The sequence below is a fragment of the Neopsephotus bourkii genome, unplaced genomic scaffold (genome assembly GCF_033783945.1).
Source record: "Neopsephotus bourkii isolate Nb327-2 ecotype Australia unplaced genomic scaffold, CSIRO-AGI_Nbou_v1 NB_1680, whole genome shotgun sequence".
Classification (NCBI taxonomy): Eukaryota; Metazoa; Chordata; class Aves; order Psittaciformes; family Psittacidae; genus Neopsephotus; species Neopsephotus bourkii.
Window position 1 is genome coordinate 763,830 of NW_026902154.1, and position 25,206 is coordinate 789,035.

The 25,206-nt window shown below is 49.1% G+C and overlaps 1 protein-coding gene across 4 annotated transcripts in view; it reads right to left on the minus strand.

Moving 5' to 3' along the window:
* Positions 1–8,415: 8,415 nt before the first annotated feature.
* Positions 8,416–25,206, minus strand: part of LOC133224437 (pleckstrin homology domain-containing family G member 4B-like) — a 92,984-nt gene continuing 76,193 nt past the window's right edge. For 2 of the 4 annotated variants that reach the window (XM_061375921.1, XM_061375918.1), the window contains 9 exons: positions 18,629–19,566; positions 16,894–17,143; positions 16,076–16,165; positions 15,525–15,749; positions 14,455–14,625; positions 13,793–13,970; positions 13,045–13,161; positions 12,697–12,960; positions 8,416–12,145 (listed from right to left, as the gene is read on the minus strand). In XM_061375921.1, coding sequence (XP_061231905.1) covers positions 11,817–12,145; positions 12,697–12,960; positions 13,045–13,161; positions 13,793–13,970; positions 14,455–14,625; positions 15,525–15,749; positions 16,076–16,165; positions 16,894–17,143; positions 18,629–19,566 — 2,562 coding nt within the window. In that variant the 3' untranslated portion in view covers positions 8,416–11,816. The remainder of the gene's footprint in view (positions 12,146–12,696; positions 12,961–13,044; positions 13,162–13,792; positions 13,971–14,454; positions 14,626–15,524; positions 15,750–16,075; positions 16,166–16,893; positions 17,144–18,628; positions 19,567–25,206) is intronic. The other 2 variants (XM_061375919.1, XM_061375920.1) reach the window with 2 other exon arrangements.

Consider the following 25,206-nt stretch of genomic DNA (forward strand, 5'->3'; position numbering starts at 1 on the left):
TGCTCAGCCTGAAAAAGAACAAGTTAGAGGAGAATCTTACTGTTTACAGCTAATGGAAGGTGTACAGCAGACAGGGCCAGATTCTTCTGGAGGTACAGAGTGCTGTGCCAAGAGGTAATGAAAAGAAGTCGGAAAGTAGGAAATGGTATGTGTGACTTTATTTAGCACAAGGGTAGTCAAGTACTGGAGCAGCAGTCCGGAGAGGCTGCAGCATCTTCACCCTTACAGATACTGAAAGCTTGGCAAGAACCAGAGCAACCTGACCTACCTGATCCTGGTCAGAGCAGAGAGCTGGGCTAAACAATCTCCAGAGATCATTATTTCCTACCTAAGTTCTAGGAATAAGGGGAAAGTGGGATAAGTAAAAAGAGAAAATCACTAGGTTAACAAGGGATCATGTTAACTCTTGTTAAGAAGCCACAACGAGGGCTGAGAGAAAATGTCATGATTTTTCTGTAAATCCATTAGAGGAAAAGAGGGGATAAACCAAAGTGAAGCCAGCACTTAAGCCAGGGGTGTAGTTTTAGCAAGAGCTAAATGTGGCTCTTTCTGTATCTATCCATAAATGTGGATGCGCTAAGGCTGGAAGTTAGAAATAGATTCTTTAGTTTAATAGCAAGCCTTGTAAGAACATTCCCACATTGAAATACTCAGGACAAAAGAAACCTCATATTTTTAAGGTAGAACATCTTCTGATAAAAGTAACTTGGATGGTCTAAGCTGGAAAGAACTTACTGAAGGAATTCAATAAGTTAATTCAGTGCTGATTTAGACTGGCAACTTTAGCAAGTAAAATTACCAAAAAACGTGAATAGCACTACCTAAATCCAGTGTAAACCTGCTCTATATGTCACCTAAAACCTAATGTTTTAACCTCTAGTATTCACTGATCAGCAACAGGCAGTGTTATAAAGCAATGGATTAAGCAATGGAGAGTTCAGCTAAGGAAAACTGACACTGCCAATCAGTGAGTCCTTGGGGTTATTGTACAGTAGCAGTTACTTAAAAGCCGAGGTAGATCATTGATTGTATTCAGGCAATGTTGCTCAAGTGGAAGAGCTCTTGAGAAATCGTGACTTACTATGGGCTCTGCTATCTGCTGGTGTCTGTCGTTTCAGAGAACCTTTTAAACCACCTTCCATTCACCAATGAAAGAGGCTTTGCCCCTTTGTCCAAGGGTATGTAGTATGTGGGGTCCCTCTGCCCAAACCAGCACAGAGCTCTGCAGCTTCAGAAATGTTTTCAGCAAGAGGAAGCCGGTGAGTTCCCAGCCAATTCCTATCCAGAAGAAGAGGAATTCACTAAACTTTTTCTGCTTGATTTATATTCTTAATGAGCACAAGGCAGGAAATGAGAATTCTACAGATGTCTTTGGCACCTACTGAGCTTTACTTGCAACTTTCCACATCCTTTTGTATGGAGAACAATCCAACATAAAGCTACTGCAATGGAGCCATCATCAATAATTGGTCCACAATAGTTCTGAATAATGCTTTCAGTTTGGTATTTCCCCCACACTGGATCATTCTCTTGTGCCAACAGCAAGTGCAGACAAGGTGTGACTGGCAGAGATGAGCTGACTGTATGCTTGGCCTTCCTGTTGACCTTCCTATCGCTCTACAGACTGGGCATTGTCAGTTTGTGCTGAATTTAAGGTTGGTTCGAGGTGCAGGAAGCTTTTCAGTCTGCGGCTGATGGCAATACGTGTGGGTGAGCTTCTCATCGTGTGGCAGGCTTGAATCACAGCTAACTGGTTCCCTGGGATTTCTTTTGGGTTTCTTCATTCAAACCACAACAAGCAGGTGAAAGAAAAAGGTGGGTGGTTTTTAAAAGGGTGTATTAGATGTGTTTCAATGGTTAGCCTTATGACTGACCTCGGAGTTTTTTTACTATATGCTGTAGATTCTATTAAACCAGTACACCAGTGTGTTAAGTTTGAGCAGTAATACTAACAAGATGAAGTACATCTCAAAAGACCCAGTTCAAACCCAGTATTCAGAAGTCTACATTCTTACTTGGATTAGACATAGCAGTGTGGCTTTTCTGTGCCATACGATCTAACTGCTTTTGAAAATCCCCTTTTAAATGCATGGTAAATCTGAAGTTTTAAGACCACGTGGGCATTAAAAAGGTTACATATATTACTTTGGCATTTTAGGCTTACCAGCCTACAATAAAATAGCAGGATGCCAGCTCCTGTAATAATAGTTACCTGCAAGTTTAGCTGAAAATCAATGCCTTAAACACGAAAGGACAGGCTGCTGGGAACAGGGCTCCTCTTCAACTTCAAATCCATCAGATAACTTAAGGTTCTTTAAAAGGCTGTATTGATGTGGGAGGCAGGATGGGTACCTAGAGTGCTGGAAGAGGATGCTGTCGTACCAGAGAGGTGCAGGTCCACACAGAGCTATCCCTGAGCAGAATATGAGTGGTTGGCCACCAGCCCCAGTGCCATGGCATAGAGCAGGGACCATGGTGGGCACCCTCTGGTCCCTTCCATGGTGAGGGGTACCATGGAGCAGCAGCCTGCCAGGAAGGGAGGTCAGAACTGCTCCCCAGAAGGTCAGTGGTTTATCAGCACCATCCTATTTCCCACTATTTTCAACATTTATGGAAACGAGCTGCTAAGGCTGCTCACCTCAGTGTTGCTGACATTGATATGATTTTCATTTCAAATATGCAATTTCACAATATAACATTAAAACCAATGCATATAAGGAAGAAAACAGAGAGCTATGTGCATTCTATTATCTCTATAGATCTTCACAGCAACTACAAGCTCATCAGGCAACAGCATCTTCTGAATGAGGAAAATAAATTAACTTGAAAATAAACATAAAACAGGAAATATGTGTTGATATCTTCTGTCCACTGCTCAGGTCTAGGTTCTCATTCCTTTCAGTATTACTAGTCCCATAGGGACATATACACAGCAGATAAATGGGCTAGGGAGCACTTTGCCTTTGAAAACTCAATCCTTAAGACAAGGTTTATGCCAGGGGAGACAATATAACCATAGTGTGACAGACTGGTTTGGGTTGGAAGGGACTTCCAAGCTCGTCTAGTTCCAACCTTCTGCCATGGGCAGACACAGTACCAAAGATGGGGAAAACACAGGATTTAGGTTCATTTAATCACAGCATCTTGAGAGAGTCATGTAAGAGGTTCCTTTTTGTTTGGCTGCTTTTTCTCTCTAGTCCCATTGCTCTGTGCATTGGAACACGTGTCCCCCAGCATGCTGTCAGCAGAGGACTGGCAGAGCGAAACTGCAGCAATTCCATCTCAGTCTCACCTTACCTGCGTTCACAGAGGGTGGAATACAGTGTGATGGAGGAGATAAGTGATCCTGCTGTGCTTTTGGAAAGCACTTATCTGTCTTGGAAACTGGGAGATTATTTATTGAAGAAATGGGAGATTATTTATGGAAGAAAACATGGGTTTTTTACTGATTAAAAGATGCAAGGTGGAGTAACTGTTTGTACCTATTTGAATCTACTGCCATGTAAGTTTTGTCTACTTTAGTTATGGATTGTTAAAAGAGTTCTTCTACCCGATGCCTTTAATGCATTTTAGTATCAAAACCCCACTGGAGTCATAAAACCCAAGTAAGTAGGGCCTCAAGTGGCTAAATTTAGGTATGTGTCCTCTGGAAACCACCTTGAGGCTTTGTTTCTTGACTAATACACTAAAACTGGCCGACAGCAAAACCAAACCAAACATAGAAGATGAGAAGATGCTGATCTTTAAAGAAGTATTACTGAAGACAGACAGAAGCAGTATAATATAAGAAGGGATTCAGACATATCAGAACAGGATGAAGCCCCGCATCCCAGCACAACTGATGAACACTTGTGTGGGGTTTCCTATCTTTAAAATACAGATGGCTAATGAAAAAAATATCACACCAAATAAACTTTGAGAGACTAAAACATTCCTTGCTTGCAGTAAGGGACAACAGCCTGTGGGCATTCCTAAGGATAGAATGGAATGTGCCAGTTTAGGACACTTACCTGTGAATTCTGGTCTGTTAGGAGGAATCTCTGATGGCTTTCCAGTACATTTCTGTGTTCTCCAGGAACTCAGAGGTGCTCTTTCAGCTGCTGGTGTGTCTGCAGGCTGGACACATAAATTCTATTTCTCCCCTTCAAATTATCTACAATCTGATATGTAAAGTTTTTCTACTTATTACTTCAACTTAATTAATCCAAAATCAAAAGCAGCAATGGGAAAGAGTCTAATGCATTCAGTACTGGACTTGACAGCTACTAAAGTATGCCAAGGAATATTGTATGTGGACAAGAACAAATACTAGATTCCAAAGTTTTAGGTACCTCAAAGTAACTGGAGTGAACTTGTGGAGAATATTTGTAAGAACCTGTAATATAATTAGAGCCATTCCTAGGTTCAAAAAAAAAGCCAAGTTTGGGTTTTAATAGCACTTTCTTGTATTCTGGAGTTCAAGATAGACACTGGCATGCCCAGAAGTATACAACAATAGAAATAGCCAAGAACCCAACACAAAGCCTGAAGGACTTTTTGGGATCTTTTCAATAGCAACCTTATGACAAGCTGTTGGAACTCGATGTTAGAAAGATTTGATGCTTGACTCAGTGATATGAATGATTAACAGTCTCTATTTCCTAATCTTTTACTGACTGATGCGTTATTTTGGAACTTGGAATAAACGTTTCTGTGCTGTTGTAGGATATTAAGTAAGTATAAAGTAACTTTAGGGTCATGGTTATGACTTTATGTACAAAATACCTTCATGAATTAATAAGGTTACCCTGAAAAGCACTTTAAAGCCAGAAAATGCAAGACTTCTCATTTGGTAGAACATGTTCCTGGACATGCCGCAGCAAACTCATGTTAAACGTGTATGTACTTTCCTAATACAATAGATTACTGGGGTTGGGTAGTCTTCCTGTCCCAAACTATTTGGAGATACTACATCTTTAAACAGAGGCCTAAAAGAAAATCCAAAAATGTTCCCGTTAAGTCCAAACTGTTGATGTTTTGGGTTAAAAATATCAAGTATCATAGCAATTTTGAGACAATTTCACCAAAAAAGAAAAAAAACCCAACAAAATTAGAAACCAAAAGAAATTCAACGTTTAGATTAAACTTAGAGGAAATACAGCTATTAATGTATGCAAATTCACATTTCATCCAGGCAGGAAGCATGGACTGAGCCTTCACTGGCACAATGCAAACCTACACTGTAATTACAATACAAAACACTTGTAGCAAATTAACTATTTGTTATGGATATACATTTAACATTTCTGTTTATGCAGCTACAGAATAGGGAGGAGGCAGAATTGTTATTGCCCCAGTTCATGTGAGAATTTAGTGGTGTCCCATGAGGGTGAATTTGTTCTCAGGCAGACTGAACCTTCTCAGGGAGCAACAGAAGGATTCTTATTCAACAAGATCTGTCAGTATAATAGTCATCAAGTAGATAAAAAGCCTCTGCTTGCTTTGGCTTTAGTCAAGAAAACTCCAAACCAAGCAATGACTGTTGAATGGGCTCTTCCAGAAAGGTTAAGGATGAAATTTGGAACATTTTCTGTACTCACCAGCCAAGGCAGAGGACTTGAATGTGGTGATTATTTGTTTGTATGCCTACTACAGGCATTGGTAAAGTTATAGACACAAACCCTTTGACATCCTTCTACAGACAATGTTATCTAAGAATGGAAAACAATACTCTAGAAAAGCCACCTGGAACATCCTGCTCTACCTGTGACAAAGGTGTCAGATGCAAAATCAGTGCTGGCTCATACACCAAGTGCAATTCAGCACAGCTGAAAGGGGTAACTGAAGTCTGCACATAATCGTGAAGGTGCCTAAATACAAAACCACTTTGGTCAATAAGTAATCTTCTCAGACTGATCTTGTACAGAAGCTTCTTTCCATAACAGAGATTCAGGAAACTTTATATTGAGGAACTGAGAAATACCAGCCACCAGCATTAAAATTAACAAACTCTTCTGCTTCAGATTCCGTCACACTCTCTGGTTCCTTCAGATAGGTGAGGAAAATATATCAAGAGTCAAGAATGAACCTGTAAACCCTTAAACAGTGTGACGTTTGATTTTGATGCTCCACTGGGCTTTGTATTTTATTTTCCATACTGTGACTGCTTGACAAACAATAAAGCATGGGGCAAATGACTTAAAGCATCACCTTCATGTTCCCTTGTGTGTGCACATTCCATAGTTAATATGTGTTTATGGTAATGGATCATGACAAGCCAGCAAATTGCAAGGTTATACATCATGCAATACTTCAGGTTAAACCTTGGAACAACCTGCTATAGACATATACTGAGTTGTTACACAGAATAGCAAGTGAAATATGACAAATGTCTTCCTTCAATATTCAAATGAAAGTAATAAAATGCAAATAAATACAGCATAACCTCACACCCAGTCTGTTGTCTATGGACATGGAGATGCTCTGGGGCTGGAGCAGCTCTGCTCTGGAGCCAGGCTGAGAGAGCTGGGCTGGGGCAGCCTGGAGAAGAGAAGGCTCCTGAAGGGGAGACCTTAGAGCAGCTCCAGTGCCTAAAGGGGCTGCAGGAAACCTGGAGAGGGGCTTGGGACAAGGGCCTGTAGGGACAGGACAAGGGGGAATGGCTTTAACCTGACAGAGGGGACACTGAGCTGAGCTCTTAGGCAGAAGCTCTTCCCTGTGAGGGTGATGAGGCGCTGGCACAGGGTGCTCAGAGAAGCCGTGGCTGCCCCTGTCCCATAAGCATTCTAATCCATGGAGATGGGCAAATGTCTCAGCAAGATCTCAATTTTCTAAGGCTTGGGAAATTATTTTTGCCAGCTGAATTTAAGTAAGCAGGCTGAATTTGTGCATTTCTTTTCCATTATTAGACAGCTAGAGGGGAAGCAGACATGGGGACTTGTCTTCTTTGCACTAGAAGATTGTGTAAAAGAATTAAGACTTTTCCTTTCAGCCCTGAAGTAAACTATCTAAACATAGATTATTGGTGTGTAGAGATTCAGAGATGTGTTTCTGTGTTTCAGTATGTATGCCTTTATCTTGACTGCTGTGCCAGACACTCGTACTGAAGGTTCTGCAGGGGCTGAAGCACTGTGTGCACACCTTTAGCGAGAAGGAAAATGTTCTCAGCGAGGAGATCCCTGTATCCCTCTGCAGATTCCTGTGGGGTTTTCATGGCAGGGACAGCTAAACATGAGTACCGCAGATGACAAATGCTCCACCTGCCCCCTCTGCTGGTAGCTTTGCTCTGGTGCTGGAAAAGACATCTTTCAACTGGGGCAGGATGGAATGGAGGGACAGAGATACCCAGAGGAGAGGGCATGCTCCCTCCATACACATCAGCCTATGAGGTCTCTAAATTATACCAGTCATCACAAAGTGCAATGACTTTGATCACCGGTCTCCTAAGGATGCGGGACAGTGTCAAACACTCTGCACAAGTCCAGGCAGGTTTTATCAGTTGCTCTTCCCTTATCCACACCACCATGGCTCCATCATAGAAGACCACCAGATTTGTCAGGCACAGTTTGCCCTTAGTGAAGCCATGCTGGCTGTCACCAACCACCCCTTTATTTTTTATGCACCTTAGCGTGGTTTCCAAGAGGATCTGCTCCAAGATTTTCCCAGCACAGAGGTGAGACTGACTGGTCTGTAATTTCTCGGGTTTTCCATTTTCCCCTTCTTGAAAATGTGGGTTATATTTCCCTTTCCCCAGTCAGCAGGAACTTCACCAGGCTGCCGCAACTTCTCAAATACGATGCACAGTGGCTTGGCAACAACATCTGCTAGCTCCCTCATGGGAAAAAGGAAGACCCAGGGAACTACACACCTAGCAGTGCTCAAATCCAGTTTGGACAGGGCTTGGAGCATCCTGGTCTAGTGGAATGTGTCCCTGCCTCTGGCAGGGGGTTGGAACTGGGTGAGCTTTAAGGTTCCTTCCAACCTAAACCAGGCTGGGATTCTGTGAGCTTTGGTTACGTGCTCTCTGACACTGAACAGCAGCTCTGTGTAGGCAGGAACCTTTGCAGCAGGTGCCACCTTTGGTTTTATTTCTCATACCCTGACCAGCAGCATGTGGGGTTTATCTAACAGAAGATGATTCTCTTGCAAGACAGGACACGCTCTGCCTGTATGCTCCTGGCGATTTTCCAGCCATGGCCCAGTGTTCACCTCCCTCCTCACCTGGCTGTGGAGAAGCTGTTGCACTGGGCTGACACTCCACACTGCAAAACCATGTGAACCCCAGTGAGACCCTATCAGTCTCAATCTAACACCCTGGCTTGAGAAACTTCTTGTCAATCCCTGACTTGTATTCAGAGATGGCTTAACAACCACAGTGCCCTGAGCCCACCCACCCTCTCCACTGCAGCCCATGCTGAAATCAAGATACAATGCAAATGAGATCATACAAAGAAAAAACCTTTATTAGACAAATCAATCAAACCCTGAAGAAACAGTGTCAGGTAAACGTGACTAACAGTTTTTCCAGCAATGCAGAAACCTTTAAACTGAGAAATTCAGGAAGTTTCATATTCCTCTTGTTGCATTAGTTAAGTTCTCTCTCTCTCGTGACATGAGATAGTGGTGTCCTGACAGCCCAAGACTCTCACATTAATACAGCAATTACTCTAAAACAGTAACCTCTGAAATCTTCCCTGTGCAACTGTTCCCACACAACTTTGTATCAAGGTTTCAAACCGGGTTCCCTTTGCTGTCAAAAAAAGATCACAGGTTTAAGAACATCCATGTTGTTAAAACTGAACAAGTGGTTTATGTACAGCACAGATGTCCCAGGCTGGAAGGAGCCTGCTCTGCACGTTGAGGGTGATCTGTGAGGTTTAACAGCTGAGACACACCGTAAGTTACTGCTGCTTCTTCTTCCTCAGGCTGAACACAACAGACACCAGATGAGTCTGACTTAGAGCACTACACAAACCAGGAGTAAACCAACAGGAGCTTGGCAGCAAATAACTATGGTTTCCAAAAATGCTAATTTTCATTTCCCCTGGGTCACTTTGGAGCATAGGGCTCCCACTACACTGTGCTACTTTAAACAACATACAGGAAATGTTTGGCTTTATAATCAACCCATCACACCCCAAACCTGATGGTCTTGGGTGCTCTCAGTATGCCAAGCTCCTCAAACAAGCCACAACCACAGACTGGAGTACATGGAGAGGGGCTCAGGTGGAGCCAATGTGAGTGGTCAGGCCCCATCACCTCAAAACCCAGCACAACACCACAACAAGGAGTGATGGGATCTGAGCTCTGCCACTTGCACCCTGTGCCATGGGACCTGACCCATGCGGCACAGAGGACATTTGGCACTAGGACAGCAGCCACGCTGGGAAATGGCTTAAATTAGAGCTGGAAGTTTTGTGACCTCAGACCACCCCCGTCTTCCGCACTCCTACCGACATCTGCTGGCTGCTCCTGCTCTGCCTTGGCCTTTCCACTGGCACCTGGGAATTCTCCCTTCTCCCAGGAATACGTGCAGGGTTGAGGTGGTTTAGCCAGCAGCTGGTTAGTGCAGAAGTGGCACAGAGAGAGCAAAGGAGCTGACAGGAGGTTACCAGAGATAAGCTCAGCACCGAGGCACTGTCAGAATCATCTGAAGAAACAATTCACCATAACAACGAAATTGCTTTTATTAAACAGAAGTATTAAGCCAAGAAAATAAATTACTGCTATGATAGCCATATTTAGAACATAAGGAAAGACGTTAAATCTTGAGCTCCAGGCCAATATAACCCCGAAACAGGAAGTTGCACTACTTTTACTTAAATACCTCAGTTTCTCTTCATGCCCTTCCAAAAAATTTATAAAATGTGCAGCTTACAGAACAAATAGTAACAGAATCACTCGTAACAAAATCTGTACAGCTTATAGCTTTAAAAATAATACTTTTTTTCTTTATCTCCAAACAGCTATGTTACTATTACTCATAAATATCAGGCAAACATGTTTTGAATCCCCAAGGCCCCATCCGACACCAAAGCTATTATACGTAGTTGAAAGAAACCTTCCTGGGACATCCCCCTAGCCATAGGTCATGTTTGGGGCTGTTTGTGATTATGTGTAAGAAAAGAATGTATCTTCAAGGGTGAAGACTGTCTCCTTCTGATGGTCAGAAGTCTTCAGGGAGTTTGAAATGGCAATCAAACCTGGAACACAGCAGCGTGCAATGGGTTAGAAGAGCTGCACTCCCGCCATGGGGCAGGACCCATGGTCCCTCTGTCCTGGTGATCTTGGAAAACACTTGAGAACCACTGTTTGTCAGAGCTGCATTTGAGTGGGGAAGGAGTGTTTTACTGGAAAAGCCTTGCAGGAGAAGCATGATTCTTCCCCTGTGAGGAGATCTACACCTCAGAGCTCACCCCAAGGCTCAGTCCTAGCAGCAGCCACTTCTAAAGCCCCACCTGTGACTCCCCCAGCAGCTCAGGGCACAACATTTAAATCTTGGCTGGTTCTGTTCAGCTGGTTTGAACTCCTGTACCTGTGGATATGAGCTGTGGGCCTGTGTGGTCATCACAGCCCACAGTGCCAAACCTACCAGCCACCTAGTGCCCTGTGCCTTGGCCACTCTAGCCCTGATCCTGCCTCCCTTGTGTGCATTCCCCTCTGCTCTCTGTGAGCAGGGAGGCTCAACCCTAAGGCTAGAGAGGAAGGAGCTAAGCAAGAAGCTGGCTGATGTGAGTGGGCCATGACATGACTTTCCAAAGGCTGGCACCCACACCAGTGCTCTCCTTCCTCAGAGCAACAGCCATTTCCCGGCAGTGAAGGCATCCTCCAGAAATCAGCTGCTCCCTCTGGCATCCTGGCCCAGGTTCCTCCACCTGGTGATGTTCAGTTTCCTTTGGAAGTTCAAAGGAAACTGTCAATAAATCCAGCTTGGGGAGAATACCCTGGGCTCTCCAGGGCATGTCAGAGGGAGTAACTAAGAGCAGGACTTCAGCAAACAGCCACAAGAAACAGATTAGTGGTTAGACAGCTGGGCAGCATTCAGAGGAAAGCAGCTCATCTGAACACTGGTGACTAAGGTGGTACTTAATCCTCTACTGCCTGGAAGGGATTTTGCTTGTTTTGCTTCTGCTTCAAGCCAGGGAGGCATCAGATGAGCTGTTTGAGGTGAAAGCTCTATGGAAGCTGGTCTTCTCTGACCAAACGAATCAGAGCTCAGAGACCAGTTAGGAAGGAGTGTAGAAAACTTTTAATCGAGAAGCTGAGGGTAAGGTTCCCCTGACAAACCTGACCAGCATGTAGACCTGCTGGAAAATCCCCTTCAGGGGCTACTTACAACTCTGCTTCCTTAGGTGGTATACGTGTGCAGAGGGGCTCACACTATTGTCGAGGGACTTATGGTGACCTGGCCTGCTTTCTGCAGAGGAGAGAAGCCAGCATTAGTACAGGGTTAGAGGACAACAGCATCAGGACATGAACTAGTGGGAAGGGAAGCAGCTGAGAACTCTCAGGAACGTAACAGGAGACGCTCTGACAACTCAGAGCAAAAGGCTTCTGATTCTCCATCTCACTGCTCCCCAGAAAAGGCTCAAACTTCCCAGGAAAGGAGCTCAGCAGCATCTGCAGCAGAGCCCCATCCATCCCAGGAGGTCGCGCATGTACCCCAGCCCATGACAGCATCATAGCTCCTGTGTGTGCAGCATCCCCTCCCATGCAGCCTCCAGCACTGAAGGTTTTTTCCAGAGCACCTCCCTGAGGACCTTGGCCACCAAAGGGGAGGCTCCACAAGAAAGGGGCTCTCATCCACCCTACAGGAGGCTGAGTCTCTGTGGTCACTGTCACTTCCCCACAGTGACCCCTACACCAAAAGTAGCATCTTCAGTCCCCCCAGGAGAGGTGGTGGCTTGAGCTGGGGTGGCAGTTGCAGGAACAGGCAGAGTGAAGAGAGGATTTTGGCTGCTCACACTTACTGCAGAAATGTACTGGCTGTTGGGGAATCGGGGTTTCTCCACCACCGCAGAGCTGTGCTGTGAGCTGAGGGGCACGTACGGTGGTGAGCCCACGTCTTCACAGAAGCTTTCTTGTGGGATGCTGGAGACACAGCCACTGTCAGAGCCACTGGAGCCACTGCCTGACATGCAGTGTGAGGACTCAGAGCTCTCTGTCGCTGGAGGAAAGAGAGGAAGGTCACCCTGACAACCATGAATTTGGCCTATAGGTCTATGCTATATACACTTGAAAATATATCTGTTTGCAGAGGCACTGGCCACACAAGCCCACAGATAAGCCACACTCCTGTATGGGCCTCTTTAAAGCCGTAGGTCACAAAAACACCCAAGGAAGTGTGGCAAATGATGCTAGAGATTGGTAGGCACTGGCCAGGGAAGCTCACACAGGAGAAGCCAGGGGGTCACTAGACCAGGCTGCTGAGAGCAAGAGTTGGAGTGCCTTGTACCAAAGGGCCAGAGACATAGCACTGGACTCCAAGGCCACAGCAGCCCCAGAACAATCACCAAGCTTCCCACAGGCATGGCTGCAGATCACAGAGTGCTTTACTAATCCCTTCATCCAACCTAACTCCCAACTTGGACACTGAGACAAAGGTGGCACAGAAGGGCAGGGAGAAGACAAGACAGGGACTGCAGAGAAGCCTGATCTGACCACACAGCTCACAGCAAAAGGTGGGGATGAGCTGCAGAGCGCTGGGCTCATACGTACTCAGTGAGGGCTGGCTGCTCGTCTCATGCTCCAGCTCATCTTCCTCGATGCAGGTGCTGACATCAAAGGGGCGGCTGGGAGCGAGGACACCAGGCAGCAGAGCCTGGTCCAGGTACATGTGGAGGTTGAGGGGCCCCAGAAGGGAGGAGGAGGAAGGGCTGTATGCAGTAGGGGTGCTGCCAGTGGAGAGCTGTGCCTGTGTCCTTTTGTAGGGGTTGGAATGGTCAAACAGAGACACTGCGATGGATGCTCTGGTCCTGGCACCTGCCAGAAAACATACCAAAGAAGCCTGAGTACCAATCCTGCCCAGCTCACAGGGAGCAAGGGGGAAGGCATGGTTGCACTTACCTCTGCCTTTCATGATGTAGTCGATAGCACGGTCATTGATAGCTGCCTCACTGGGTTTGATATCCAGGAATGGCTTGTTGCCCACACCCATGGAGACCATCTCCTGCATTCGGATTTCTGGGAAGGAAGAGACCCACAACCACACAATGAGGCTGCCTCAACCCTCCCCACGGGCACTATGAAGCCCCAGACCACAGCACTCCTGGGCCAGGCTACTCCTGCACCATTGAGATCAGATCTATCTTGCCCTCACTCCCCGGTCCTGAGGAGCCTCCAGGGACAAGCAGTCATGCCCTGCTCTGCACAGTTGCTCAGTGCCATGCTGCCTATGAGAGTCCTGCCAAGCAGGAAGCCTGCAGTGGAGAGAAGAGACTCAGCCAGCTTGGCTGAGGCTGCTGCCACTCCAGCAGTAGTCCAGATCACAGGGAGAGAAGGAAGCCTTCCATGAACAGAGCCTATGCTCACGGGGCAGGGAACCTGGTGCTAGTATCTCCCATTTCTCCCACCGAGTCCGGTGGGTGTCTACAGTGACACAGACCTTGGAGTGGTCAGGCTCCCTGGGGATGAGGGGCAGGGAAGGGACATGCCCAGCCAAGCTCAGCACATGCTCCTGAGGCTGCATGCCAGCACACAGCCACTTGCTGCACAGAGCTGCCTGCTAACATGCTCCAAACCTGCTCAGGACAGCATGAGCTGAACAGGGCTCCCGCACCTTTTGTGGCACAGACGCCCCAGGAAGGAATCACACCTTTATTGCGGGCTGCCTGCTGCCACAGGATCTTGGCAATGTCACTGGTCCAGGCCTGCTTAGTCTCAGCTGAGCTGGCCTGGAGGATGTAGGTGTCGCTGGACTTCCGCCTTCGGAACCAGATCTCAAAGCGCAGGCCACTATCTCCAGAGTTCTCTGTCAGACCAATGTCTGCTGTCTGCCAGAAAAAGAAAGAGGAAAGCATCAACTGGGGCTCCATGAGGCGCAGAAAGGGTAAACCCTGCCTACACACTGTGCCAGAGCTACCCTCAGTTCAGCAGACCCAACAGGAAAGAGCCTGAGGATCTGGACAGGAGTAGGTATTACCTGGATGTTGCTGAGCAGAAACGGCCCAGGCAATTCCCAGGACTTCACTCAGAGTCAGCACCACCTCCCTGCCATGCACATACTGCCTTTCCCTTACATTACCTGTCCCCTCAGAAGACCTTGGCCCCACACCTTATAGCACAGAGCACACCCATGCATTAAAGTGTGAAGTATTCCATTCTGGATTCAGTGCATGGCTTGAAGAAGGCTTAGCAGTGGTGAGAGCAGCTTTTCTGCTGAAGGTGCTCCTGCTTCCCACTTCAGAGCCATGTGTCCATGAGGAAACCAGCCATGGACACTTCTTGCCCAAGAGGGAGCTGCAGGGCTGCCCTCACCTTGAAGGAGCGCTTGTAGATGTACACGTCAAAGCCACCCTCGATCCTCTTCGGTTTGCTAAACAGGATCAGGTCCTCGAAGAGGAAGACATGTCGCTGGCACTTCCTACGGCCCAGCCAGATGGTGAACTCATCCTGCCGCACCAGCTGCCCCTGCTCCTTCAGGTTCACCTGAACACAAGAAACACCCTGGTAAGACCCCACAGGATCAGGGCTGGGCAGCCACAGATAGCAGGGTCCCATGTGGCTGTGGTGAAGAAGTGGCAGCTATGTGTCATCTTAGGAGGGTTCCTGGAAGAGGTGGGGCTGTGTGGCAGTGCTGGAGGCCACACCAGGCTGAAACAAGTGGCTCAGAGCTCGGAGGAGGGTTGTGCCTTTCTCCTAGGCCTAACCCACAGATGACCCTCTCCTGTCACCCTGAGCAGATGTGTGACAAACCTCTGGGGTGACAACTGGAGGCAGCAGCCAGAACTTTCTTTTTTGGAGAAGAAAAGAGATGAAGAGAAAAAGAGTCCCATCAAACTGCCAGGAGCACATTTGGGTCAGGAGGCCAGTCCCTCAGTTTTTCGTGCCCCAGATCCACCTTTCTGCACCTTGAGCCATGGGGTTTATCCTCCTCCAGTGCTGCACTTCACATGCCTCTTCCTCAAGTCCCACCAGCTGATTTTGGCCTATCTTGGGCATGGGCATCTGTTCAATTTCCTTCTTGCAAACTGCCTGACTCTCTTAGCAGCTCAGAAGAGATGGAAGCCCCAAGGCAGTCTGCAGGATGGAATCTGTAAGGGCCACCAGGCTGCCCCACCTCACCAGTAAGCACCAGGGAGCGTGCTGTGACAAGCAGCTCACCCAGCTCAAATCAACAGCATCCACACTGTCTTTTCTAACAGATCAAGACCTCCAAGCCCTGCTGTTCCCTTACCCTGTGCCTTAGTAGTCCTTCTGTGCTGTACTGGCATCCTGTTCACTGTAGGAAGTTGAGGGGGGTGCTCACCATACAACCCACAGACCCTAAGTCTAGATAAGGTGAAGAGTGGCTCCACCCCCCTGGGCAGGGGAGAACAATAACGTACATCACAGTCACGGATGGCGTCCATGGCCAGGAGGTCATTCCCATGCCGGAGCTGAAACTTCACCATCTCCTCAGCAGCACGGAGGTATCCCAGCTCCTGCTCTTGTGCCTCGCTGCACTCCTTGATCAGGTCCTTCAGGAGAAGGGCATACTTGCTCATTCGCTGGATGGGTTTCAGCAGGTAGGAGGCCAGGTCCATCTTATCCCCAAGCTGCACCTGCTTGAACTGAGAAATGCAGCAGAGTGAAGGCAGCAGAACCCATGGATCACCCCACATTCCCCAGGCAGGCACTGATACAGCTCTCCTCACTGGGGTGCTCTCTTTGCTCTGCAGGGAAATGCAAGGCCCTAGGACCAGTGCTGCTGTATGCTGGGCTCCTTTCCAAAGCACTCACTGCATGTCTGCTCCTGTCCCCCTATGTACACTTGTGCAGAGAGCTGTGCCAGAAAGCAGAAGTGCTGAGCATGCCTTGAGCAGGGAAGTTAGGCTTGTTTAAACACACCAGACACCCAAACACCAAGAGCAATCATGATGTAGGCAGTGGAATCTACCTTAAAGAAGGTATTCCCATGGCTGGCGAGCAGCGAGTCCGACTTCGGCTTGTTCTTGCTATACAATGCATACATCCCAAACTGGTCTTTCTGCAAAAGAGAATCCCATGTGAGAACAATGCCAGCTCAAGAAGCAGCAACAACCATGCGCTGGGTTGATTAATCTAGCTCTGCCTCCCCAAGCTGCAGGAAAGCCTCCTATGACATTAGGAGTGACTTTGTTTCAGGAGTGACTTTTTTTCAAGTTCATTAAAAGTCAGGGATGTTCTTGTCTTCATAAAGTAGCTAACACTTTTTAATCCATTGTCCTGTTACCCCTTGTTCCTTACGTTCCCCAACAGGTACCCTTCACCTGGTAGCAGCAAACATGCAAGAGTCAGCTGAGCTTAAGACGAGTGGCAAGTGCTTCTCCCTAGCAGCCCTTTCCACGAAGAGCAGCAGGTCAGTACCGCCCCCCCCTCACTGAAATCACTCTACACGGACACCACAGACAGAAGACAGGGTAAGGGATACCTCTACATAAGTGCGTGGGCTCTAAGGGGCAGAAAACTGCCTCCCTGGCAGTGACTCTTGGTAGCGAAGAGCCACAGGAAAGACAAAGAGCATCTGCTGCTGCCTGGGCTCAGCCTCACAGAGCCATCCCAGTCCAGCCTAGCATTGGAGCTGGCAATGGACAAACCAACCGCGCACAGGGTCCTGAAGAAAGCCACAGCCCACTAATGTGAAGGTGAGCAGCCAGATGTACAGGCACTTCTGGGCAAAGGAGACATGTGTGTCTGGAGGAACCCGGCCCAGGGGATGATGTGCTGGTGCCTTACGTGTCGGAGGAAGCAGTGGCTGACCCTAAGCGGGTGGTTGCAGCAGCTCTCCAGCTCCCGCAGGAAGTACTGGCTATGGAAGTCATAGAGTTTCTCCAGGTTCCCAAAAATGACGCTGCGCTTCCCACGCAGGTCCTGGGGGAGGTCCAGGCGCTCCATCTCAGGGAAGTAGCTGTCAATGATGTAGCAAAGCGACCTCACGTATTCCCGCTCCGTGGTGACCATCTCATCGATGATGTGATGCAGCTTGCTGTGAGAGAAAACACTCAGCCTTGAAGGGGCCTAGCCTGGAGCAGAGCATGGGAGTGTCTCTAGAGAATCCCTCCCCGAGACCCAGCATGGAGATGAGGTGGCCCCTGAGCACGATCCAAGTTCAGACTCACAAATGTCCATGACAGCTCTGACCCTGAGCACTGACAAAGCTAGTGGCTGATCAGAGGAATTCCACTGGCTTTTCTGTTGAGGAAGGGTGAGCCTCTGGCTGGCTGTGGTCCTAACCCACCCTCAGCAGGACACACACAAACCTGAGCCCACCCAGCCCCTGCTCTGTATGCAACAGGCTGCTCTGCAAATGGATGCACTCCTAAAACAACAGGCACAGCAGAAGTTACGGTAACTTCTGTGAGGAGGAGGCAGCCTGATGACTGGGTGCTGTGGGAAGCAAGTTAAGCCTGGGAGAACAGAAGCTCTGGACCCAGGCTTGTGCCAATATAAATGCGAGTGACAAACAAAACCTTTTATCTCTTGGTCAGCTAACAGCAATTCCTAGCATGGGTTGTTCTGCTCATCTCTACAAGGATTGCTCTTAGATACTCGAGGTTTCCACTGTGAGGCAGTGAAGCACCAAAGATAACTACTACAGCGTGTGCCTGCCTTCCCTGCCTCTAAGGCTTCCCCAGGCCAACTCCTCTGACTGTTCAGAGGACCCAGCAGTGGGACTGCCACAGTGCCCACGGTCAGGAGGACTGCCACATCACTCCCTTGAGAAGCACAGCCATTATTTTCCTGCCTGATGGTATTCGTCCCCCAACATGCATTTTCCTGACACATGGTAGGGTATCAGAGGCCCCGTCCACACGGCGATGTCTGCAGCCCTCCCATCCAGACCACTAGCAGTGGAGGAGCTCTGCAGTCCCCCCACAGTAATTTCTCATCTCTCCTACCAATTTTTTCACAGAATCCCAGGCTGGTTTGTGCTGGAAGGGACCATAAAGCTCATCCAGTTAGAACCCCTGCCATGGGCAGGGACCCCTTCCATTAGACCAGCTTGTTCCAAGCCCCTGTGTCCAACCTGGCCTTGAACACTGCCAGGGATGGGGCAGCCACAGCTTCTCTGGGCACCCTGTGCCAGCGCCTCAGCACCCTCACAGGGAAGAACTTCTGCCTAAGAGCTCATCTCAGTGTCCCCTCTGTCAGGTTAAAGCCATTCCCCCTTGTCCTGTCCCTACAGGCCCTTGTCAGAAGTCTCTGCCCAGATTTCTTCAATCTTTTTCAGTGAGAGCAGCTGAAAGACCCTGCCCTGTGATCCCCCTTCAAGCACAGTCCACATCCCTGGGCTCTCCACAGCTTAGCCATGCTGCAGCCCTACCACAGAGTATGTAGCTGGAGCTACATCTCCATTTATCCGCCCTGTATACTCTCCCAAAGTAACTCTCCCTGCAGAGCCCTTCACATCTTTGCTGGCTGCCTTTTCAATATCCTGAGGACCTGAGCACTGAGTATCACGGCCACTTACCTGCCCCAGCTCTTGGCTTCTGACATGGAGGGGCAGCCCCTTGGTCCCTCCTGCATGGCGCAGTCTGCAGGCCAGTTGTGAGTGCCTTGCTGCCGCAGAGCGAACGTCCTGTCCAGCAGCTCCGTGCTGCTCACCTCCAGCCCCTTGATAAAGACACCGGTGTTGCCGTACCTGGCCGGCTCACTCAGCGTCCTCTGGCAGCCTGACCATAGGCTCTCACCACAAGGGAGGTCAAAGCTTTGGGCTTTCCGGAGCATCCTCCTGGGAGGCAGCTTCCCAGAGGCAGCAGTGGATGTGCAGGATGGCTTTACCTCTGGAGTTTCTAATATACTCTCCAGGTTTGGCTTTTCTTCAGGCAGCTTTGGAGACTTGGAGATCCCGGTGGCAAAAGAAACTCTGCTCTGAGGACCAGGGCTGAGAGTGGCTTGGTAGGCAAGCTCTTCCCCAGCACTGACATCACCAGGGCAGCTCAAGGAGGGTGAGGGCACTTTCTCCTTAGCCCACCCCAGAGCGCAGCTGGGCCTGTTGTAGCAGTGGGGTGTGCTGCAAGTCCTGTCCCAGTGGGACCTGGAGGTGGCCCCCTCAGAGTGCCGCCGGTGGGACAGGCTGCCAGCCTGGGGCTGCTCCCCCAAAGCTGGTTTCTGGTCTGACAGCAGAGACCTCCTTGTTCTTAAGGCTGCTTCAAGTTTCTTTTCAAAAACCAGCTTGGTCTCCTGGCATTTAGACCATGCGAACTTCCACTGCTTGAGTCCCTTGTCACTCTTCAGCTCACAGGCCAGCTCCTTCATCTCCTGGAACCGGGCATCGCTGATGTCTGGGTGCTGCCCCTTGTAACTCTCCAGGCACTGGATCACACCTGTGCAGTGCTCAGTGGAGCTGCAGTCCTCCATGCTGATGCAGGCAAGGTGCCGCATCCCTTCCAAGGCCCACTCGTATGCCTGTAGAGCAAGGACAAAAGGCAACAGCCAGTCAGAGGGGCTTGGTGAAGAATAACTCTAACTTGGTGCCTCAAGACAGGAGAAAGGATCAGTGTGTGGCCACCACAGTTCCTTGAGCGTGAGAGGAGGGAGGCTGCTATTGTCAATAGAGCTTCAACAATTCAGCAAAACAAACAGCTCCTTTATGCAGAGGGCTTCAGCTGTGCTGGCTGCTCTGCCACAGCTCCACCTCCACTGCCAGCCACATTTGTCCTCTCTGGGCAGGGAACCCAGGGGAAGCTGCTACCAGGGCTCCAGAATTCACACCTCATTATGGCCTTACTTGGTATAAAACCTGGAACCCACCCTCCTCCTTTGCCAAGCCATTCTCATCACCACCCCATGGGATGAGGTCAAGAGGGCATCAGTAAGCTGCAGGGAATGGGACTGCTGCTGCCCAGGCCACTTCCCTGGAACTGATGGTATGCAAAAGCCTGGAGCTCAGTGGGAGCTGAGCTCTGGATCTCCCAAGCGCTCTGCCCCATCCTTGCAGCAATTCGGAATCAGAGACCATGCAAGCCCAGCTGCAGCTTGCACATCTCCTGTGCCTGCTTGCACCCATGCAGTGTGCCATGCCCTGCCTGCCTGCCTGGCTCTGCTTGTTCCAGCGCTACATGCTTGTGCTGGTGAGTCTACTACTGAGCTCAGCAGTTTATTTCTAATACTCCAGGAATGCTGGAAGCAGTTTCACAGGGCTTAACTAAAGCAGTGGTACGTGTGCTGGCTTTGCTAAAACTGCTCTGCCATGTCAGTAGAACAAGAGGAACAGGACAAGATGTGGTCTGATGTGATAGAAAAGGTAGGAGTGCCTTACCACGAAACACTGTGCACAAAGACATGTCTCTCATCAATAAAAATGAAAGGCAAACATCTCAATTGCTCAGGCTCATGAGCCACTACTCATAAATAAAGCAGGGATGATGACAAGGCTTAACTCTAGAGTGAACAAAATGTGACCAGTTGCCATAAGCCTGATCAGGAAACTTCACTACACAGTAAAAACAGTTATTTGTTAAAATCAGATACACAAGGCAGGGAAAACGTCAAGGACAGGCCTGCTTGGCACCTTCCACCAACTGCCCAAGACCAGCGGATGTGCAGAAACACCCCAGCCTGCCCTCAAGGTAAGCCAGACCATCTCCAGCCTGACAGCACTTGACCTGTCAGGCTCCAAGTACCTGCTATGTTTCTGCAGATAAGCAATGCTTATGCTTTGTGCCAAGAACAAAGTGACCACTCCTAAATAATTTTCCAACAGCCTTACTGTGTCAGCCTTCATTCAGAATGTTTAAAGCACATATTTTTGTGCCTTAGACACCAAGAATATCCATCCAAGCTTTATGTAGACAAGGAGTAGTCACTGCATCTCCCTTAGGGATGTGGCAGTCAGGTTCAGGTGCCAGACTCGCTGCCTATTGGTGACAGAGGTACAGAGGGCAGGCAGTGCTTCACTGATGTAGTGTTCGGTCTCCGGATGGGGACAGTTATGAGAGCCAAGCGCCTTTGTATGAGAGCTGAATGCCAGCACATGTGGGGTAGCCTGCAGACTGAGCAGAGCCACTCCAGAGACGGATTCCAGAGGAGCTCCCACAGCCATTCACACTGCTCTTTTGAGCTGCAGCTGCATGTTATGCGTGCAGCCAGCCCATTACTCATGCAGAGCAAGGAGCTGCTTCAGAAACACTACCAGCTGCTTGGGGAAAATGCTTCTCACACAGCCCTGTACAACCACAGCATAGGACAACCAGAAGAACAGCAGTCCCCTCTCCTCCCATCACCCTGCCCAGAGCAGCAACAGACCCCTGACCTGCCTCTTTCTTCATTCAGGCTTTACACTGTAGACAGACACTGGCACAGGGTGCCCAGAGAAGCTGTGGCTGCCCCATCCCTGGCAGTGCTCAAGGCCGGGTTGGACGGGGCTTGGAGCAACCTGGTCTAGTGAAGGGTGCCCCTGCCTGTGGCTGGGGTTTGGAACTGATTGAACTTTAAGGTCTCTTCCAGCTTAAACCAGTCTGGGATCCTGGGATTCTGTGACATGCCCATTGCTGGGTGCTGGGAGGAGGGTACAGAGGCAGACGACATGCCAGACCCTCGTGAGAATCCACATTTATCTGGGATGCAGACAGATATTTTCTGGGGGCAGAAGCACACACGGCAAGGTGAAATGCTGAGTGCACCGGAGCCCAGCAGATCTGCACAGCAGTGACAGATGGCCTATTCTGCTGTGGGTTTGAGCTGCTCCCTCCAGCTGCACACAAACCAACAGCAGCCCCTTCCCAGCTCTTTTCAGATCAAGGGCTGGCTGTCAGGGTGAACTAAGGGCATGTCTCACCTCTCTGGCTGTGCAGGTCAATGGGTAATCCCGACCAAAGGCTGCATGCTGGCTTCATTTCACTCACTGATGGGAAGAGCTGAGCTCAAAAGGCACACAGGGCTCTGAAAGAGGATTCTGAGAGCAGTGTGCAGAAATGGCAGAGCCAGCAGGCCAGCCTGGCCTTTACAGCAGCCAGCTGGGAAGGGAGCCACCCTGTGAAGGCCTTCTCTGAGGCTGGAGATCTCACTTCCCTGCACAGATGGGACAGGCAGAGAGAGAGGAAAAGAATCTCCTTTTATTTCTGCAGATCGCCATGGGGCCACAGTGAGGAGGAACTAAGGCTGCAAACCACAGATGGAGGGAGGCAGCCCCACTACCTCTCATCTTCACATGGTATCTGTCAGCTCTTGGCCAGGGCTCCAAGGGCTGCACAGAAATGAATCTAAACCTCCATGGCATTTCTTCCAACCCCAGTGCCTGTCGCAGGCCAGTGAATAGCTCAGCTTTGTCCCCTGCACAATGGGAGCAGCCCTCCACACCATGCAGCTTGCTTGGTAACATGCTAAATGGCCACCCAAGAAAATTCTCCAGTCACATCATCCCCTTCAACTGCCTTTTTAGCACATGCAATACAGCCCTCTCCATGGACCATGTGTGCCTTGGCACCCAGGGGGAAACACCCTCATGCAGGCATGGGTGTTGTGATTATCTGTGTCCTGGGAAGGTTATTAACCACACTCAGCCAAGCCAGGATACTACCCTCCTCCAGTGGGGCTTTCTGGGGGCAGGCAGCCCTACAGCTCCTCTGCCAGGCTGCAAGAGCTGCCTGTATAGAACAGGAGGCACCTGTGTGCAGGGAAACTGCATCTTCCCATCCAGGTTGGAACCAGGCAGGAAGAAGCCTGTACCTCTGCTTTTGATCTTTACAGACAAGTTGTTTCTGAAACTCTCAATTAGAAGATTAAAGACTAATGTGCTTCCTGAACACACACAGGGCTGTGTGAGGAGTCAGCAACAGGTTGGTCCTGCCAGGCTGCCCGAGGAGGCAGGGGCTACTGAGGACCTGCAGAGCCATAATGAAGAGCCAGGGTCTTCCCTGGAGCATGGAACAACCCCCAGGCCCATCACCTTGTGTTGGTCACTCCTCATTTCACCACAAGCAAGGCTTGCAGTGCACAGAGGACAGAGACTCCTGGGGTCTGTTGTCTTTGGCACCACTGAAGTGCCATCTGAAATCACAGACCAAGAGAAGCTGCTCAGCCCTGGCTCAGGGAACATTTACAGCACTTCACAGTAAAACTACAGGGGTCCTGAGTCCTCAACCAAGCCATCACTCAAATACTGTACCTCACCAACCCAAACCTATCACAGACTCACCAGATTCCTCTCATACTCAAGGTCCAGTAATCTCTAAGACACCTTTTGGGTAGCCAAGACAAGAGACAGACACTGCATCTGCAGACATACGCCAGAAGGAGCAATTTCAAGGTGAGCTGCCTTTGTCCAAATTTTCTATTTCATCTCTACTTGTGGGGAGATGATGACTGTAACTGTATTTTTCTTGTAACGTAGGAAACTGGGTGTCTGCACAGAAACCCTCTGCAAAATTATAAAGCAGCTGCCTAGGTGGGTGACTAACTGCTGCAAAAAAGTTTGTTTCTGAGCCTAAAGTGACTGCACAGAGGAGCTGAGGAAAGGGTAATGAAAAGCCAAGACTGATCATGATGCAGGCAGCGATGCTGTACAGCTGTGGGATAATGACTGAAGCACAGCAACAAGACAGACCAAGTCCCCCATCCTTCTGCAGTGATTCCCCAGGACTACAAGCCCCTCACTCCCTCTCAACCCAGAGAGCAGAACAACAAGTTGGGAACATGCCAAGAACAGGGAAATAGAAACCAACATTATCAAACCAAGCCTTGACCCAGCTTGCGTGCAGCTCCTGCACACCAGCTGGCTACACTCTGTTGTTTGTTAGTGAGACACACATAATGGCACATCTCTGTGGAAAGAAACAACTGCACAACTCCCATTTAACAAGACCTCCCACCACCATGTTCACTCTAAGTCCACTTCAGCCATGAATTTGGAGAGCAAGATGAGACTGGCTTGCAGCAAAGCAGAACTGCTGCAACCAGGCAAGGCCAAAGCATCACAGGTACTGTTCTGAACTGAGCCAAGAGCTTCCCAACAACTGCACATGGTGCCATTGTGGTGGCACAGGCTCCTGCAGCTGCCCTACTCTGCCAGCAGCCCCAGGTCTTGGCACTGAACCCTGTGGAGCTGAGACGTCAGTGAAGAGTAAAGAGTCACAGGGCACTTATCAGAAACCAAGTCCAAAGCAAATGCTGCTCCCCTGCAGGAAAATGCCTACTCTCAGCTGTGCTCTTCTCATGGCAGGGACTCAATTGAGCCTGTTCCCTCTGAAGTCCATCATGGCTTTAGGCCACTTTCACAACTGACTCCTACCCACAACACTTACGTGTCCCTTGTCACAGGCTGCTGCATGCATGCTAATAGCAGCGACTGTGGCTGGAGACTGCCTTGTATGCCGATAGTTCAGAAGGGCCACAATTAAAAAGCCATTTTACATCAAAACATAGTAAAAGTGAAATTACGCAGGCAAAAAACCTTACTGTCACAAGGGCTGTGAGCTGGCAGCCACTGACAGCTAACCTGTTCTCTGCTAACTCGTAGATCGAGTTCGCTAGAGCAGGAAGTGGTCAGCTCACCATTTGCATGGGTCTGCTCTGAGCTTTCCTGAGGCTCCCACCCACCCACACCAACAGCACCCATGAAGGAAGGATCAGGGGACTCTGCAAGACCTGCATAAATCTCCCTGGCAAGTTGACCATCTGGTTAAAAGCAGACCTGATACTACCTTCCCATCTGTACAGAGGGGGTCCATATCCTGCTGGCGCCCAGCTCAGTGCTGTACATTACCATCCCTTATGGCTAGACTGCAGCAGAGCCACTGCTTCAGAGCAGCATCTAAGCTCTGGCTATTCACAAGCAAATGATGCTAGCCTGAACACCAGACTGAGAAGCCCTGGCACCCAGAGTGAAGGCAGAGGGGGAAGGAGTCGTGCTTCACACGAGAACTACTGAAGTTGCAGAGAACACCCTCGCTGGGTGCAGGCCAGACCCCCTCTCTTACAGAGGGAGAGAAAACATCCCAACCAAGCCCAAATTCAAGCAAAATTCAAAGCAAGCCCCAGCCCACATGCAAGAGCAAGTGATGCCTCCTAGACATTGTGATGCTTTTTCCACGTCTCTGCAAGCCAAAG